This window comes from Muscardinus avellanarius (genome assembly GCF_963383645.1).
Source record: "Muscardinus avellanarius genome assembly, chromosome: X".
Classification (NCBI taxonomy): Eukaryota; Metazoa; Chordata; class Mammalia; order Rodentia; family Gliridae; genus Muscardinus; species Muscardinus avellanarius.
Genome location: NC_137792.1, coordinates 23,761,587 through 23,781,944, shown reverse-complemented (window position 1 = coordinate 23,781,944; position 20,358 = coordinate 23,761,587). Strand labels below are relative to the sequence as shown.

Here is a 20,358-nt window from a genome sequence, read left to right as displayed (position 1 = left end):
AACATTAACTTACTTCCGGTTGGGATTAAATCTCTATCTGGAATAAACAACTTATATCCATAATGCTTTTCAAGCATATCAGGTAGAATTTCAAGGGCAAAGCGTTCTTCTTCCCCAGTCTCTTGATTCCATTGGTCAGGATCCACTTTGGTGTATGACAGGTAGGCATCATAATCTTTATTGTCTGTCAAAAACATTACAGAGTAAAATGAAGTCCTACTCTACAAAGAAAACAATAGGACATGAAAACATTCACTTTTTACATAAGCATTTTTAAATATCCTATTCCTCAGAAACAAAACAAGAAGCCTTCATTAATTTTCATTAAGTGTTCAGTGATGCTAAATATTCTGGAACGAGTTTGGAGGTACAAAGGATCATATTCTGATTTTTGTTGTTGTGAAAATAGTATAAGAAAAATCAGTGAAAAGAGTAGTGGGGGTTGGGGGACGTAGTTCAGTGGTAGAGTAAGTACTTAAATGTGCAAGACACCCTGGTTCCATTCCCATCAAACACAACACCACACACACACACACACACACACACACACACACACACACACACACTCAGAAATGCTGACTTACACCAGTTCTGATGCACAGTGCACAGATAAGAGAGGATATTTATTGTCTACATGGAAAATTGTGCCTTTGGTCATCTAACCTAGTTGGAAAAAAAGGGAGAGAGAAAACTGCACCTGGCTTGACTATACAGAAATGATCTTTTTGGTTTTTGGACAGGAGGACTTGCTATGTTGTTCAGGTTGGCCTCAAACTCTTGGGTTCAAGTTATAGTCCTGCCTCAGCCTCTCACAGAGCTGGGACAATAGGTGAATTCCACCATTCTTAGTTTGAGGAATGGTTTTTAGATTTTGTGTGCTTTCTTGACTTTTGTTTGAGGAGAAAATAAAACCAAATTTGAAAAAAAATTCACTGAGATTTAGTTTTTGGATTGTAGACTAAGAATACTATTAAACTGAGTAATTATATGAAACATTGATTTACAGTTCTCCATTTATTTTAAACATAAAATAATGCCAAATTATTTTTCATCATGCTATTTAGTTTGGAAACAAGAATAAAAAGTAAATATAAATGAAAGAAACTTAGTATTAAAATCTTATTGTTCTTCTCACTTCTTTTTTTTTTGTAATATTGTGGACTGAAACCAGGGGCACTCTACCTCTGAGCTAAGGTACAGCTCTATTTTATATTGTTTATTTTTTTTGGTACTTGGAATTGAACCAAGAGATATTCTCTGAACTATACTCTCATTTCATGTGTATAGATACATACATACATACTTACATACATACATACATACATACATACATATATACACATATATACACATATTATTGTGAAATGGAGATCTCACTAATTTGCAGAGGGCCTCACTAAGTTGTTGAGGCTGGCCTCAAACCTGTGCTCCTCCTGTTGAAGTCTCCCAGGTATTGGTATTAAAGACATGCACCACCATACCTGGAAAATCTTCTCCCCTTTTAAATGAAAACTCTTATATGTTTAGGTACTACTTTCATGTGTTCACTTTATCTTAATTTTTATAAACTTATCATCCAGAAATTTTCACAAGTTGTTTCAAGGAATAAGAAGTCTGGATAATCTTTGCTTGTCATTTCATTTTTAGAATTTGATATCAGCATTTTTAGTTCATCTCAGTTCTACTGTCAGTGTGCTTAGTATATCTATATCAATATCTTTACCTTCAAAATATTTCTCAATCGTTAGGTTGACTTTGATTGAAACACTCACAAATGATAGAATAAAAATGAACTCTATATTCAGAATATAATTTAAAATCTGTGAAGGTGTATGTTATGGTTTGGACTTAATATGTCCTCCAGATCAAAGCTAGACAATGCAACCCTGTTAGGGGAGGGGAAATACCTGGAGTGTTGAATCCCTGGGAGCATGGCCAGGACTGTATTTATTTCTGGCCCCACTGCTCTCTTTTCTTTTTCTCTTTTTTCCCTCCCTCCCACCTTTCTTTCTTTCTTTCTTTCTTTCTTTCTTTCTTTCTTTCTTTCTTTCTTTCTTTCTTTCTTTTTCTCTTTCTCCCTTCCCCTCTCCCTTTCTCTCTCCCTCTCCCTCCTCCCTTTCCCTCCTGAGTACTGCTTTTGCTTCTCAGTTATGCCCTACAGCCTTTCTGCCAGGGTCTCTGCCTTGGAACTGGTAAGCTATAGATGGAAAGCTTTGAAATTGTACACCCTAAATAAACCTCTCTTCCTAAGTTGAGCTTTTAAAGTATTTTAGCTATAGCAACGAAAAAAAAAAGGTGACTAAAAAGTATAAAACATAAAAGTTGTGGGACATTTTTACTATTACTCTGAGTGGCTTTGGGATACTCCTTATTACTTTGAGGACACTAAATTCTCACTTCCTGACATCTCTATATGTGTATTTTAGGCAATCTGATAATCCTGATCTGTCATGAATCATTCTATGATTATTCTTTATTAGAGAAAACTAAGAAAACTCATTAATACAGCAAAAGTTAAAACAGGTATTCACAAAGCTAACAACTATATCATCGGAACCCTGGAAGAAGACCTTAAACTCTGGAGGATTTTTTTAAAGCAGCTTTCAGTAAATAAAAAGTTTTGGAAAATGGTTATCACCAAAAATGTGTCATATTTCGACATTTCCTCTATTCTTCTTCTAGAACACAGTTGTACATATTAAAGGTAGAATCCATATCATAAAAATTCATATTTGTATAGCAAGACTTTGCCTCTTGAAGAGCTGATGTTCTAGAATAGTACTATTGGTTGATGTAAACACATTAGTTGAATAAGTAATTATAAAATAGGACATAATAAATCAGTATGTAATATTGGCTAATATTTAATTTAGGCATTCATTCATTAGCTATGCTCATGAGCTCCCTATAAGATATTAAACTTTCTTTAAAATATTGGCCAGTTGCTTCTAGTTTAGCAGAAGATGGAAAAGTCAATATTTCATTTCTGGAGAATAAAGGTTTTACTAAAAATAGTAAAGTGATCATTGGCCAAAAAGAAAAATGATTTTTAAGCCACAAAACAGGTGTATCATATTATTTTGTGCATATCATATTTTCTTTCTGGAAAGTTGCTCTCTTATAGCTTGTCCTCAAAATACTACACAGATTTGAAGCTCCCCTAAGGCTGAGTTATATAATAACTATTCTTTGCCCTTTGTCTTGGGTAGCTTTAGAAATATTTAAAATCAGATCAACATAAAAATTCTAACACTGAGAGAAAATATTCAAGAATAAGAAGAGATATAAACAACTGGTATATCCATATTGGTCAATTCCCAATTGATAATCACCTTTGCTTATGTGAGATTGTCTAGTTCTGGTTTTATTGTCTCTTCCATGGCACATTTCTTTCATCTTATAAATATTGTTATTCTACAAGATGTTGGCTGTGGTCCACTCCATTTTTTTTTTTGTGGTACTGGCATGGAACCCAGGAGCATTTTACCTCTGAGCTAGACCCTCAGCCCTATTTTTTATTCTTTATTTTGAAACAGCGTCTCACTGGGTTGCAAAGGGCCTACTAAGTAGTATCTGAGACCATGATCTTCCTGTCTCAGCCTCCCAAATGCTGGGATTACAAGTGTGCACCACCACACCCAGCCTGGTCCACTCCATTTTTTTTTCAGTTCACTTTCCCTTAAAATTTTCCTTGTCCTCCATAACATCGATAATCACTCTTATGTAGAGCCTTCATTTAGATACTCAATCTTGTTCTCTTTCTCCTGTATTTCAAAGAGTCCTTCACTCTTACCTATAACCTGTATTCCCTTAATTTGGATGTTCTTAGCATTACTAGACAGTAAACATGCTAACAATATAAAAAGCTTCCTATCCCAAACTCTGCTATTCACCCTTGATTACATTGTAATTTTAATAAAAAGGCAATATTATTTCTTTAATATCTAAACTTTAGGTGCAATTTTCACTTAATCCTTTTCATTACCAATCATCACAAAGCTATTCGTTGATACAAATTATTTAGATTTTAGTTAGATCCTAGGTCAGGCCCTACTCAATCCTTAGCTGTATACTTGTGTTTTACCTGAACTTCCCTTTATAGTTCTCCTCTTCTGGAGACTAGAGACACATAAATTTACCTTTCTAAACTTTATTATTAATCATGGTTTAAGGTAACACAAAATATTTATGGCTTCCCATAAATAATGGGTACCCATAATATTATTGATTAAATAAAGTTATGGCTACCCATAATATTATTGCCTAAATAACCAACAGCTAAATCTGTGGTTTGTTTTCCTTAAAAATGAGCCTCATTTCTCTCAGTTACAGATGAACTCTCTTCCTACTTAGTATGTTATTACTTTACTTTTCTTGTTTTTCTCACTTAGACTGCAAGTTACTTTTCTCAGATATGTGAGTAGGGCTAGGTAGATGCTCAAATAACCTGTTGAAGAAATGAATAAATAGCCTTTCGCTTTGACATCACATGACACATCCTATGGCTAGTTCTGAGGATTTTCTCACACCTGGGCCATTGCTCTAGAGATGTGAACTTCATGCTGCCCAGACTCTTCAAGGAATTGCTAGGAGCTGTGGGATCAGAGTTTAGGTAGGCCCCTTGGACTGAAGTTGCTCACCGTGATTCAAAAAAGACTTATGGTATATGCAAATGCCTCTAGGAACATGATTTTTAGACTTGAGCACAAATGACCAACATTTGTTAGACTTGGTAAAACATGATCTATTTGGTAGACTTGGTTAAACATGACTTACCTAGCCATACCTCCAGAATTTCTCACTCAGTAGGTCTAAAATCAGTACTTAGAATTTGTACTTATAGCAAGCCCCTAGGAGATGCTGCCACTAGTCTGAATACTATACTTTGAGGAACTCTATTGTAGAACAGAGTACATGTATGAACATGTCTTAACAACATCAAGCAACTGCGTCAGCTTCAAGGTAATTTAGAAGAGCACTATACAAACTGAACGTTGCCCCTTAAGGTTCACAATGAATTGTCCTAATACATAGAGCACACATTCTACAAGCAAGACCTGAAAACCCACATTTTTATCATAAAGGGGATAGAGTTTGGCATGATGGCACATGGCTGTAGTCCAAGATACTAAGAAGGCTGAGACAGGAGGATTGTTTGAGTCCCAAAGTTTGAGGCCAGTCTTGGTAACAGTGTGAGACTCTTTCTCTAAAAAATGTGGTAAGGAATAAATTCTTATCTAGACTAATATGTAAAAGTAATCATATTAACACCTTTAATGAACTTAAGGAATTGGCGCTATGGTCTGTTTTCTATCATTTTATGTCATCTGGATAAATTTATAACAATTAAGCTAATATCTCTTAGTTAAAAGGGCTTGTTTTTAAGCAGGTCATGCTGGTAGAAAGCCTCTTTGAAAGCATCTGTGGTACCATCCTCAACTAAATGGCATGCTTGATTGATACCTAATTTCTATCTTTTCTAGAGTTCATGTCCATGCAGTAATGGGTTAGGCATTTATTTACCACCAGAAGGAAACCCCTGATCTGAAAGTTGTCAGATTATAGTGTGCCACGCCGGGTGTGGTGGCGCACGCTTGTAATCCCCGTGCTTGGGAGGCAGAGACAGGAGGATCGCTCAGGTATGAAGCCAGTGCGCTGGCTTAGGAGACCCTGTTTCCAAATAAAAATGTAAAAACAGGTCTGGGAGTGTAGCCCGGAGGTAGAAGGGCTTCCAGGAACCCCAGTACCACAAAAAATAAATAAATAAATAAATAAATAAATAAATAAATAAATAGTGTGCCAGATACTATACTAATTTCAGCAATATTTTCTGACTCAAAATCACATGGATTCCAAGTCCTAGTCTTTTATTCCAATTGCCAACTGAATAAGTATGTTTGGTAATATCTCTTAGATTGCTTCTGATATCTGTGCAAGCACATTTTGACAAATCTCCATATGTATAAGCCTTATGTACCTAGTAAAACTGTACAAGCTCAAACTTTTATACCTACAAAAAAAATTATACTAATATTTTTTTAAACAACAGGGCTATGATCATTTAAATTCAACTTTGATTTATAAACAGCTGAAAAGTAGTTATAGGGTGGTACAAGAGTCTATTTATTTCTTATTCTGTAATTTTAGCCATCAAATATAATTCTGTTCACTGCAGAGGTGGAAAGCAGCTGGTAGACAACTCTGCAATAATTCTTTATAATCTCAAATACAGTCATTAACTCTATGACTTTCAATAAAATCTGGATGACATATTTCACAAAAATAGAAATCAAACAAAATAGTCAAGATCCAATTAATTAATTTTTAAAATTAAAGACAACAGATCTGACATATTTTCCCATTATATTGACTGAAGTAACTACTGGCTTAACTATTCTATAAAAATATTTTGAGAGGGCAAAATGAAGCCTAGACTTCATATACTTAAGAAATAAATGGGTTAATTTAAAATATTAAGGCTAGGCATAATGGGATACTCCTTTTTTTCTTCCTTTCTATTTTGCTATACTCCCAAACCTATTTTATATTTTATTTGGAAACAGAGTCTAAGTTGCTGAGAGCCTCACTCAGTAGCTGAGGCTGGCTTTGAACCTGTGTGATCCTCCTGTCTCAGCCTCCCAAGCGCTGGGATTACCAGCGTGTGCCACCATGGCTGGCTGGGATGCTCCTTTCATCCCAGCTACTCAGGAAGCTGAGGCAAGAGGATCACTTAAGCTAGGAGATTGAGACGAGCCTGGGAAACATAATGAGGCCTTGTCTTAAGAGGAAAAAAAGTAGAACAAAAATTTAAAATATTATGGGAGAAGTAAAATGAAAGTATGTATCAAGAATAAAAAAGAGTTCAGAGATGTGATAAGTAAACACATCTTTCTCTTTAATAAGAGAATATTTGCCTCAATGCTTTTTTTTTTTTAAATTGGTACTGGGGATTCAATCCAGGGACATTCTACCTCTGAGTTATACCCCCAACCTATTTTATCATATTGAAACAGGGTCTCCCTAAGTTGCTGAGGGCCTTGTTCAGTTGCTGAGGCTGGCCTCAAACCTTAGATCTTTCTTTCTAAGCCTCCCAAGTACTGGGGCTACGAGCATGCACTGCCACACCATGCTCAATGCTCTTTAGGAGGACAGAGAATCCAATATATTTGTGAATGGTTAAAAAAACAAAAAAACATGGTCTTACAACTCCCTTTTCAAGATAAAGGTGGTAGTTATACTAGATCTGGGCTAGAAAAGGATTTACTGATAATAGAAATGCTTGAAACTGACAGCTAGGTTCTTGGTAGTTTTTAACCTTTAAATGCCTATTGAATAGTTGTCAGATGTTATTGGCAGCTAGCCATTCCTTTTTTTGTTCCCAAATATATGTAAGTCACATAAGTGATATTGACTAGTAAAAAAGGCCATTATTCAGCAGATGAAGTTACCAAAATGGGACTGGAAGACACAAAGATACATTGTGTAGTTCATGTTAAAATATGATTTTGTCCATTTAAGCATGACATATTAGCTCAGAAAACTGTAAAAATTAGAAATGATCATTCATGTACTTTGAATAAAAGTTTTCAAAAAAACCAAGCCACATTTCTTGCTCATGTCTCAAATTCGCCTTCATATGTTTCCACATATTTCTAAAATATATTTTTCTAAATAAAAATTATAGAGCTAAATAATCCTAACTGATGTGCTTTTACTACATTGCATTGAAGATTATATTTCCTGATCTATAAAATAGTACTCATAGCCTTAGAGTGTAGCTCAGTGGAAGAATGCTTGGCTAACATGCAAAGGGCCCTGGGTTCAATACCCAGCACTGCCAAAAAATAAAATAAAGTAACATAAAAAAGCAGTTTCCTGAATATTTCTAGTGGTAAATGAGTCTTTATCATATAGCAAAATGCCTGGCCGCAAAGAGTCATTTGATAGATATTAATTTTCTACCCTTAATTCTTTAGGCACATAGATATTAGAAATCTTCAGTGGTAAAAGGTAACAGAATAGTACAGGGAACAAAGGGTTTTTGATAAGAAGGTTTGCTTCATGCCATTTAATAGCTTATAACTTTGAGCAAGTCATATAACCAAAAAAATTCTATATGTTTCCTTTTGGAATGAAAAAAATGCATTCTAGATTCTTCCTGTATATACAATTTATGTAACTGTCACCACTGATCCCCTTCCCACCAAAACAAAACCCAGTCCTTATAGGGTTTCTAAATGATTTAGAGAGGTGTTAGGTTTTACTGATGGATATGAGAACAATATTTCTGATTGATGAATAAGGACTGACCTTGTAATTGAAGGAGAAAGAAAAATAAACTTTATGACTTAAGGTTGTTTTGACACCAATTTGTTTCATATACCTGAAATGGAACAGATATTCACATTTTCTGTGAATGGGGGTAGAAATTATAAAAGATCGCTCTTACTCATTTTTTCCAATACTTATAATAACTACCACTGTTGGACTAGGAGATCTTTTTTATCTTTAAAGTAAGAATCATGTTAGTTATTATAATGTTCATATAAGCATGCTTTGCTGTCATTATGAGTAAGCATGCCCTGGATACCTCACAGGCAGGGGAGAAATAAACAAAAACAACAAACACTTCATACACCGAAAAAATATATAAAGTAGGTCTACAAGCTTTCAAATAAAGCTGGAAGAGATACTCCAGGCAGAGGCATAGAGGAGAAAGAATTCTGATGTTATTTTCATGTTTGCATTTTAAAAAATTATTCCAGCACAGACTGTGGTATTGTGCTATTATAATTCTGCCCTAGAGATAGTAGGTTGCCCTTATCAAAATGGTCAGCTAGTATTTAATTAGAAGATAGTAACACTCCAGAGGCAGCTACTCTATGTATTTAAACTATCTTTATTTCTGATCAAAAGTATACGGTTTGCTAATTAGCACAATAAATGCTAGAAATTGAGTTTTATGGCTAAAATTAGTGGCTCTTTACTAAGTATACAATCTTTGAAGTAGTTTCTTCAGGGTGAAATTAGTGCCAATAAAGGCATATGAGTCATTTAACATAAGTTAGAGGCATTCCCCATCCCTACAAAAATCTCCAGGGCCAGTGGCCCACTCTCTTTGGGGAATTCTAGGCTTGAGTCCACATTGGTCCTGTCTTGATGAAGAATACTTTTGGATGTCATAAGATGAAGAGTCTGATATTACCACAGGAATATTGTTTCATTTGCTTCAGGAGAAAACTTTTTCAAGTTTTTCTAAAGCATGCATGCTCATGCACGCACGCGAGCGCGCGCGCGCGCACACACACACACACACACACACACACACACACACTACTACTACAGATTGGGAACTTCTTTAGTTTATAGAGCGGGATATATACCTGTTTGTTAATATGTAGTTTATAGAACTAGTCCAGACTTCCTTTCATTTTATTATAGAATCAAGGTGGTAGGGGAGTAGCTAAACTTCTCCTGCCCCTCTTATGGTTACAAATTTATCCAAAAGAACTTCAGAATTGGGTATAATTAAATTTTCTTTGGTTAGTTCTTAAAAGCTAGGCTTGACCAAAGACCATTATTTCATTGTAATTGGTACTGTATATGCTCAGATCTCATGGGCCACATTTTGATATCACTTGCTTTCTGAGCGAAGAAGCCTGGATATGGTCTGGCAGGCAAAATGAGGACATTTATTGATAGGGGCATGTCAAGGTTTGGATTTAGAATATTCTCCTAGAACTCTCTTAGACAAGGCAACAATGTTACAAGTGGGGCTTGGTTGTTGAAGAGGAGAGCCTGGGGGCATGGCCTAGGATATTATATAAGGTTCCTCCTACCCTCACAAACGTGCACACTCTCGCTTTCTCTCTCTCTAAACACAAACTCTGTCTCATGCCCTGAGCTCCCCATATTTCACATAGCCAAACATGGATTGAACCTCTGAAACTTCCAGAACTGTGAGCAAATGAATTTTACTTCCTCTAAATTGTGGTGGTCAGGTGTTTTGGATTACAGCTTTGAAAATGCTCAATGAAAAAGGGCCTTTGTAAAAAAATCACAGTACTTAGAAAGATAATTCTGTCAGAATTTGAAGGATAAATTGAAGGGGTAGAATATGATAACAAGAAGGTGATATAGTAGGCTTAGAGGAAGCAGTTAAAAAGGAGATAAAAAAATCTGTTTTCAAGGGGTTCAATTTACTGACCTTGCTGATTAGTTGGAAATGGCGGGTGAGGATAAAGTATGGCCAGGGGGATAGAGAATGATAAAAGAAACTGAGGAGTAAAATGAAAGATGATGAAGAATAAGTGTGAGTAAAAAGGTGATATAAAAACTGAAATAGCAAGAAATAACTAGAAAATACTAGAAAATAAAATAATAGAACTGAATGCAGGTCTGTGTGTGGGAAGGAGTACTGGAGTTTAAACCTAGGGTGTTCTATCTCTGCCCTATATTTTTCATTTTAAAATAGGGTCTAAGTTGTGGAGGCCCTCACTAAGTGGTTGAGGCTGGTCACAAATCTGTAATCCTTCTATCTCAGCCTACCCTCTCAAATACAGGGATTCTACGCCACTGTGCCTGGCTAGAACATTTAGATTCAGAAATGACATATTTATAAATACACTTGAAGATAGAATACTAAGTGTGATTCAGAAAGTTGGGTGTCATGCCATTAAAAGAGAATTGATAAATCCTGAGTCCAAAAGAAACAATAAAATGCAAGTATTATTGTAGAAGAGAGACAAACAGAAATGTGAAAAAAACGAAGAAAACAAAAGTATCAACATGTTTATCTTGGAAACACATCAGAATTTTCCTATATCAGAATTCTTTTTTTATTTTTTATTTTTTTAATTTTTTTAACTGAATCCTTTTTTTTTTTTTTTGGTGGTACTGGGGGTGGAACCCAGGGGCTTTTCTACCTCTGGGCTATACGCCCAGACCTATTTTATACTTTATTTGGAAACAGAGTCTCACTAAGTTGCTGATAACCTCACTACATAGCTGAGGTTGGCTTCGAACCTATGCGATCCTACTGTCTCAGCCTCCAAAGCGCGGGGATTCCAAGCATGCACCACCATGCCCAGCTAAACATTTTGCTATTGAGCTACACTCCCAGGCCCCTATTAGCTATTTATTTTCCCATGCTTCTTCATGCTCTTTGCCCTTTTTACTTCCCAGATAATTTTATGAATTCTCCTATTAAAGATGTTAATATGGCAAATAAATGAAGGTATATCTCTGTTCTAAACCTAAATTATAATATTTATTTTTTTAGTGGTACTGGGGTACAACCCAGGGGCTTTCTACCTTCGGGCTATACTCCCAGACCTATTTTATACTTTATTTGGAAACAGGGTCTAAGTTGCTGAGAGCCTCACTCAGTAGCTGAGGCTGACTTGGAATCTGTGCGATCCTCCTGTCTCAGCCTCCCAAGCGGGAGGATTACAAGCGTGTGCCACCATGCCCGACAAATTATATGATTTTAAAGACAAGAATTTAAAAAGGCTGCAATTTCTCTTAACAGTCATTTCTTCTTTGGAAGAGGAACAAAACTTGTGAGAGAACTAGGACACATGGGGGATTTCATAATGTCAGTGAAGCTTTCCAACTCTGGGAAAGTAGAGCATTATTACACCATAATAAAATTATCTCAAACATGTGGAAGGATCTAAGGTGATATGACCAAGATACAGAGGATACCTGGGTTTATGAGAAAGGGCTCTGAGGGACTCAGAGGGGAAGAGGATAACAGAAATCTGTGAAAAGAAGTAATTTATGAATCTGTGAAAAATCTACAGAATCTGAAAAAACAGATTTACATACTTTTTCACAGGGAAGATCTTGGGAAACTATAAAGATTGTAGAGAAATCCTGCACACAATCTAACATCTGCATATTAAAGAGGCAATAGGTTAAGGATATGATTATATTTTAATGAGGAGGAAGGTATGAGTGTAGCAAAATTTATAGTGTTAGAAATACAGATAAGGATGTCTGAAATTCTCAAAGGAATAAAGTCCAGACATATGTGTGTAGAGTTTTTGACTAGAGCATCCTACCAAAAATATTGGCCTTCAGTAACCAGTGCTCAGAAAGTCCACAGAAAAAGACATAGTATCTCAAGTGAAGACAGGATGGTGTATGCACCAGAGGCCTTTCTCCTTTCCCAGACATGTATAAATTAGTGGATTTCTTGGGAGGAAAGGGGAAGGGGGAGGGAAATAGAAGAAAAAGTACTCAGGGGAAATAGAAGAAAAAGTAATCAGGGAGATGCAAATCAAAACTGCACTGAGATTAGCTAATTAAAATGGCAGTCATCAAGAAGTCAAATAACAATAAATGTTGGCAAGGATGTTGGTAAATAGGAACTCTTCTACACTGTTGGTGGGATTGCAAACTAGTTCAGCCACTATGGAGATCAGTGTGGAGATTCCTCAGAAAACTGGCAATGGAGCCACCATATGATCTGCCTATACCACTTCTGTGTATCTTTCCAAAGAGGTCGAAACCAGAGAACTAGAATAATATATGCATACCCATGTTCATAGCAGCACAATTCACATTAACCAACTTATGTGCTCATCAACAGATTAATAGATTACAAAATTATGGTAAATACACATAATGGGATTCTACTCAGCAATAAAGAGATTTACATCATCTGTGAGAAAAATGGAAGGACCTGGGGAACATTGTGTTAAGTGAGAGTAGCCAATCACAGAAAGAGAAGGGATATATGTTTTATTCTCATATGCACAAGCTAGGGAGTAATTGGGATACCAGAAGGATTCCAGACAATGGAAGTGAAACCTCAGTGGATCCAGACATGTGATCTAAGGGAAGCAGAGGGGAAGACTGAAGTTCATTAATGGAAATATTACCATCAAATAGGTGTACGTAAGTTAATATATTAATGTCAATCTCAGTACTCTGTATTGGGAAGGGGGGTTATGGGGAGTTGGGGGCACCAAGTGCTGTATCCATGTATGTCACTATCAACATGATTTACACTATGATGTGAAACTATAATGTACCAATAAAACACATATTAAAAACAGTTTTAAACTGAATTTCAATCCAGAAGTGGAGGCTATATTGAGATTGCATGGTTAAGATTTTCATATGTGGTATTAGAGATTAACAATAAATGTTGGCAAGGATGTTGCCAAGCTACATCCCTCATCCCTATTTTTTTTTGTTTGTTTTTGAAACAGGATCTCATTTGGTTGATGAGAGTCTCACTACTTGTAAGAGATGGTCCTTGAACCTGTGATCCTACTGTTTCAGCCTCCCAAGTACTAGGATTCCCAGTGCTTATGAAAATTTGTGAGACAAACTGGATGGTCTTAAAACATTAGAGAAGTAAAGAAACTTGAAATTTATGTACATTTACTTTTTGTTAATATAGAAATTTTAAATCTGCTACAATGTTGTTATTACTATATTATAATTCTGATGAAACCATGTGTCTGCAAATTCTAGTGGTCAGGTGAGATGCAGCAAGATAGAAGATTTAAGGATGGGTTCCTGCCCACCATTTCAGCAAGAGAATGTCTATTTTTATATAGGGAGGGCACACACGGGGATTGTACTTTTAGTAAAAATTTCTTCTCAAACACCATTTGAACAATCATTGCTTCAGTAATCTTTGCTTTTCTTTCTCTTTTAGGGGAATTATTTACACATTAACCTTACCTAGATGATAAATTTGTTTTCTTGAGTTTCTTCGAGCCTAATGCATTCATAGTAGTATCGCAATGAAAACCCTACTAGTTAGAACCTTGACTTTTTTGAAGATGGTCCTAGGAACAGTATTCTCACAAATTCTAAGGCATTTATTAGCTAAGTTATTTTTCTGAGCTAAATTTCTTATCTGCTAGAATACTATTTTTTCTTTATTTTCTTACATAAAACAAACTCTAAAAAATATGAGAATCCAGCAGCTTTAGAATAGTGAGTTACCCAGGTAACTCACTAAGTATTTAAAATTAGGAGCCCCCCCCAAAACTTCAAATAAATGAAAGTTCAACTGTGTAGGATGTATACTTTTATTGCAGTCCATCATTTTCTACATACAGAAAATGACAAATAAAAACTGCACTGAGGATTGGTGGTTTGTATAAAATCATATCATTCAGAACACAAAATTCAAAACAGAATTAATAAAGTGATATTTGTTTACATAATCTTATTTTAAAAATATCATATCCTGTGCTAATTGTACAGACAACAGAAAATGTTGAGACTATATTGAACATATTAAATTTTAAAAGAGAAAAATAATGTTAATTCACTATTAGATAAAATAAAGGATTTGGAAATAGACTTATTTTCAAATCCCATCTTGGCCACTTTCATTAATTTTTGTTTTATCTTCTCAAGTAAGCCATTTAACTTCTGGGAGCCTCAGTTGCCTTATCAATAAAACAGAGATTACAATATTGACCTTAGAAAACTTATGAGACTTAGCAAGGATAGTTTTAAGAATGTCTAGCATTCTGCTTGTTACACTCATCCAACAATAGCTCTGATATTGACAATTTTCTCACTTCTCTTTGAAAGAGTAGAAGAGAAAAATAATAAATTGTGTGAATAGGCAAGAAAGTTAGAAACAAAGAAAAATAAACAAATCACCACTTAAAATAAAAGCAAAGCTGGGTGTAGTGGTTTATACCTGCCTAGTACTTGGGAGGTTGAGACAGGAAGAGTTCAGGCTTGAGGACAGTCGCAGCAATTTAGTGAGGTGCTCAGTGACTTATTGAGACCCTGTTTCCAAATTAAAAAGTAGGTCTGGGGTACAGTTCATATGTAGAATACCCCTGGGCTCAACCCGCAGCACCACAAAAATAAAATAATAAAATAAAATAAAATAAAATAAAATAAACAAGTAAACAAAAGCAACCGTTTTGCTACAGCTTAGATTTCACCCAAGTATACAAGGGGAAAAGGCTATACTTCTCTTCAAATGTCTGCCAACCTACAGTTCTGCCTATGGATTTATTCCAGAATATCCTGGAAATGTGACAATGAGGGCAATTGCTTTATTTTCATTTGTACTCTTTAGTGCAAAATTGACAGTAAAATTTTATAAATATGATAATTGAAAAAGCTTTATTATTTGCAGTATTCATTGCCAGTTTTCATATGCTTCCCACATTGCAAGTCTATCTTATGTTATATTTTTCAAAGGGAAAAGAAAAAAAAAAGTTGTCTTAGATTCTTTATTGGACAGTTTACAGAGTTCAAACTTAAGAGCTCCAAATTCTTCACAGAATGTGAACATATTCTTGATTGACCAGAAGCAAAGAATAATTATGATTTATACCAAAACAATATTTACTTGTTCAATTTGAGTCAAAATATTAGATGTGTTATTATGAAAACAATGGGCTTGCATACTGTTTTATCTGTTGGTCCACAGTAAGAATAAAAATTAGCCTATCTAAATAAACAAAATTGAAAAATCTGCTGGGTGAATGGTAAAATATTCATAACTGATCAGTTTAAACAGGAACAAATTGAGATTCACTTCAAGCTCCTGGACTAGGAAACACAATTAAAAGGGACACTCCTTACCTATAGAAAAGTAAGGCTGGCCTTTCAGTGCTGATTATAAGGTGAGAGAAAATGAATACTCTGATAGTATTGCAATCAGTGTTTGTAATTTGGAAGTGCAATTTGGAATATAATTCTACAAAGGGTAGGTATTGCTTTACAACTTTCACAGTAATATGCTTGTTGGACCCAAAGTATCATACATATATTTTAATATAAAAGATGAATTTGCAAACTGGACATTGAAATATTATAAGATCTGCTGCCAGTGGTTTTGCAGGAAACATTTTCCCCTTCAATTAAACAAAGACAAGAAACATGTAAGAATATTTGGAAACAACAATGAAAGGGGAACTAATCTTACCTCCATCCAGCTCTTCAGCTCCAAAATGATTTCTATAGAAAAGCATGATTTCAATCTTGTAACACTTATAGATGGTCACCAAACAAACAAGCAGCAAGAGAATAGCACCAAGCCCTCCAGCAAGTTCAACTGTGTACATCAGCTCTAGAAAAAAAAAAGTAAAGGAGAAGATCAGACAGTATTCACATCTTCAAGTCATGAATTAAATTTAATTTCATATTTTTCTGGATGATATAAGATATGGGTTTGGGTTACCACCATCTCTATCTGTTTTACATGAGAGTTTGACCTATAACTTTCAGTTCTGTTTCCTTGGTAACTAGATAAGGTGGTATGTGGTAGCTATGTTGCTAAGTAACATTGTTTATGGTAAAGTGAGCCTTGGTTGGTAGATTGCATCTGGACTGAAAGAATTATAAGAATCTGATTTAAAAGTGTAACATTAGGTTTACCTGAGTGCCATAACTCATATATAAATATAGCCCTTGTAGAGATCCTGGAAACTGTGCTTATGGAGTCGATAAAAGAAATAGTCCCTGACGATATGGAGCTTTTAAGCCAGAGTGGCTTTTGTGCTCTCCCAATGTGAATCCCTTTCACCTGAGTTGTCACCTGGGAGTTGGGGTCAAATGGAAGTGAGGGGTTAAATAGCATAGTCCCTGGAGGCCATTGTGGACTGCTGCATAAAGTATCAGGAGTCATACCTAATTTAATGCTTTCTGCTAATTTCTGCCAGGGGCAATGAATTCTGTATTTGCATCTTTCTGGATAGAGCAGTGTCAAGGAGGAATGTCATAATCTTGAAGGCTAAATGCTTACTTGGGTTTAAGAAGTAGTCCTTTGTAGTGGGCATCATAACAAAATATGTTGGTAATATTTTCATTTCATTGATCTTCAATTTTCTATTCTATTTTTGCTTCCCCTTATACCAAACATGTTTACTGTGTTCTCCAAAAGGGGAATTTTCTTAACACTTGCTATGTACAAGTATATCTTACATCAAAAGTTATCAGTGAAACTGAAATTTTGGGATAAAATATTTCTTTTTTTCCTTTGGCCCTTACGAGCATTATAAGAAAACTGTATATATGTATGTATTTATATGTTAGGATCTAATTTTCTAAAACAGTCAAGGTAAGCTTAGACTGAGAACTTTAAAATAATCCATGGCAACAAGGAAACAAGTTCTCAGTTTATAAGATCAATATTGAGTTTGCACAAATGGGTTAAGTCATGATTAGAACAGTATTGTATCAGGGGAAAATTATCTTAAAACAGTAACCATCATTTTCTCACAAGAATAGTGCATGTGTATTATGTGTTTGCATATAGTATCACTTTTCCTATACTGATTATAGAAAAAAACCTTAGTCATATTTCTCATTATCTAGTCTGTATTATTAATTAAATAGCTTAATGATAACTACTATTTATGTTTTTCTATACTTACTAAAATCAAATGAGAAACAGAAGAAATTATATTATTAAAATACCAGACCTTTTAAAATTAACAAAGAAAAAGTAAAGTGAGAAATTAATATTTGAGACTCTAAGTAAATTACTAATGAAAAATAACTCTAAGAGTTTTCTTTTTTGGTGGTACTGGGGTTCCTGGAAACTCTTCTACCTCCAGGCTACACTCCCAGACTTTTGAATATTTTTTTAAATTTGGAAACAGGGTCTCTTAAGCCAGCAAGGGTGGCTTCGAACCTGCGCCATCCTCCTGCCCCCCTCCCCCCAAGCACAGGTATTACAAGCGTGGGCCACCATGTCTGGCTAACTCTAAGAGTTTTATTTGTTGAATCTTGTGAGGAACTACACGAGATCCTACTGCAAAAGTACCAGGAATGGAATGCAAAATACTCTTTAGAATGTTTCCTTTCTATGGTGTGAACAGAAAGGATAAGTGGATAGATAATCCTGTGGAGGGTATTGGGTTTGGTATGCGTTTTTAGGATAGACTTCAACTCTACCACACTCAGAAGCCTTCATAAAACTACAATCTATGCTCAGAGAAATATGATTTAAAACATTAGGTATTATGGGAAATAGAAGGATTTAAACTATGGCTTCTTCTCTTTCTTCTTTTTCTTTTTTCTTTTTCTTTTTTGTTTTTGTGCTGGAAATCCAACTGAGTGGCTTTCTTCATAATAGGTAACTGTTCTGCCACTTAACTATACCTCCAGTCCACACTATATTCTTTCAAAATTCATTTTGACTTCCAATTTAGCGTATTAAATACTTATAATTTACAACTCTAAAATTTCTTGCATAAAAAATAGAACACTTAACTTTCAATCCTAATGTTTGGTAGTGAGAAGAAAAAATATTATTATTACATTGGAAAATTTGAGGTAGTTTCTAATAAAGTGAAATATGAATCTGCCTATGAATATTAGTTCCACCCCTAGATATTTACCCAAAGAAAATAAAAGCAGATACCTGCAAAAAAGACTTGTATAAGAATGTTCAGAATAGTCTTATTCACTGTAACCACAATCAGAACTCATCCAAAAGTCCATTAACAAGAGATAAATATACTCAGGGTAAAATATACTCAACAATAAAAAGACTAATCTACTGATAGTCATAATGTTTATGAATCTCACAAAATTATGTTAGGTAAAGGAAGCCAGACACAAAGTGATAACATAAATCATCTATTTATGATTCTATGTAATTCTAAGACCAAGCCAATATAATCCATAGTTATATAAATCAGAAATAGGAAGCTTTGAGGAATAAAAGAAAGAAAATGTATTGAAAAGGGGTAAGAGGGAACTTTGGGAAAGGGTAAAGGAACTACTTGCTACTTGTTTTGGGTGTAGATACACAAGTATTTGCCTTTGGCAAAACTTTTTGAGCTGACATTTAAGATTTATGCATTTAAGCTTATGATAATTATTTTTCAATTCTTTACAATTCTGATTTTTTAATAAAAAGCCATTATAAGTTCAGACCCAAAGCCTATGTGGGGATAACTCTAATGAAATATTGGAGTCTGAGCTGCTGCTCTGTTGTAGATAACTGCCTAGACAGGGAATGTGTCTTCTGTAGTACTCTTAAGCATGTACTTTGTATCTGGAGACATGGAAGCAGGCCTGGGCATGAAGCATATTTAAGTACCCATAGCTACTCAAATAGTATTGTAGACAATAAAAACTGTGCCTGCAACATAGTCCTAACAATACAATAAACAGAACTCTGATTTTCTTCAGATGATGTTCACAATATTGGTCTCTATATGTTTTTTATTTTTAGAAGTTGAATATGAACACATTAGAGAAAATGGATATGGCTACTTAGAGAGTAGTGGTACATGCCTATAATCCCAGTACTTGGGAGGCTGAGACAGGAGGATCATAGATTCAAGCCAGCCTCGGCAACTTAGCAAGGCCCTCAGAAACCTAGCAAAACCATGTTTCCAAATAAGAAATAAAAAAAAAATTCATGCTGGGGGTGTAGCTTGGAGGTAGAATGCCTCTAGGTTCAATCCCTAGTACAATACACACACAAAAAAGAAGAAATATGAGAAAAAATGAAAATTTGAATCAAAGTAAGTTTTTATTTTTAGAGAAGTAATTGTTCAAACATGACTTGTTCATATTGCTAGGTATTAGGAGCCATTAAAAAATGTATATATACTACCTTGAATATTTTATGTATTTACCTCATCAATACTATTATCTGAAATGTAATAAGTAAAAGAACAGAGTGGATATGGCTTAGTTATCATATAAATGGTCTTGTGTTACTTACAGAATAAGAAACATACAGAATAATTCTTTTGAGCTGCAGATTATAATTTAAAAATTACAGAAACACTAAAACCTGGCTCAAAGAAGAAGCATTTACCAGTAACTAACTTATCTGAGTTCATGAGAGTATTTTAGATTTTCCCCCAGATACTTCCATAGTATTGCATAGAGAAACATGGTGTTCTTATAACATTCTTATAAAGAAGTCAGGAACAAAACTGTCTTCTTCCACAGAGCATGCAACAGTGCACGATCCTTAGTTACTACAGTATTTTATGCAACTATAATATACATTTATATACATCATAAACATGCAGAATAACATGTTTTATTTAAGTTAGTCATACTGGTTTATATAACATGTGTAAGTTTAATATCTCCAGGGAAAATGGTGTATTAGATTCAGGCTCTCCATTCTTCTGCTCCAAGCTGGACACATTCATTAATATGAGTGCTACCTATTATTACTTAACTTTGGGGCAGGACAAAATTATTAGGGGTTAAATTCTTTCACAGCTAAAATAAGATATTTGGACTCATTGCAGTATTTTATCTTTATATTACTATGTGAATGTGAAGGTTGTTGCCCCAGCAAATGTCATTTTCTTTTTGAAATGGGATCTGCTTTTCAGCTCTAGTTCAAGTTGCCTGTAGTGGCAGCATTTAAAAAAATAA

At 34.8% G+C, this 20,358-nt stretch overlaps 1 protein-coding gene across 1 annotated transcript in view; it reads right to left on the bottom strand.

The window, feature by feature from the left end:
• The window catches only part of IL1RAPL1 (interleukin 1 receptor accessory protein like 1), a gene marked incomplete at both ends in the record, with an annotated part of 1,089,212 nt that overhangs the window by 1,129 nt on the left and 1,067,725 nt on the right, over positions 1–20,358 (bottom strand). The window contains 2 exons of the mRNA XM_080718753.1: positions 14–184; positions 15,926–16,069. Coding sequence (XP_080574879.1) covers positions 14–184; positions 15,926–16,069 — 315 coding nt within the window. The remainder of the gene's footprint in view (positions 1–13; positions 185–15,925; positions 16,070–20,358) is intronic.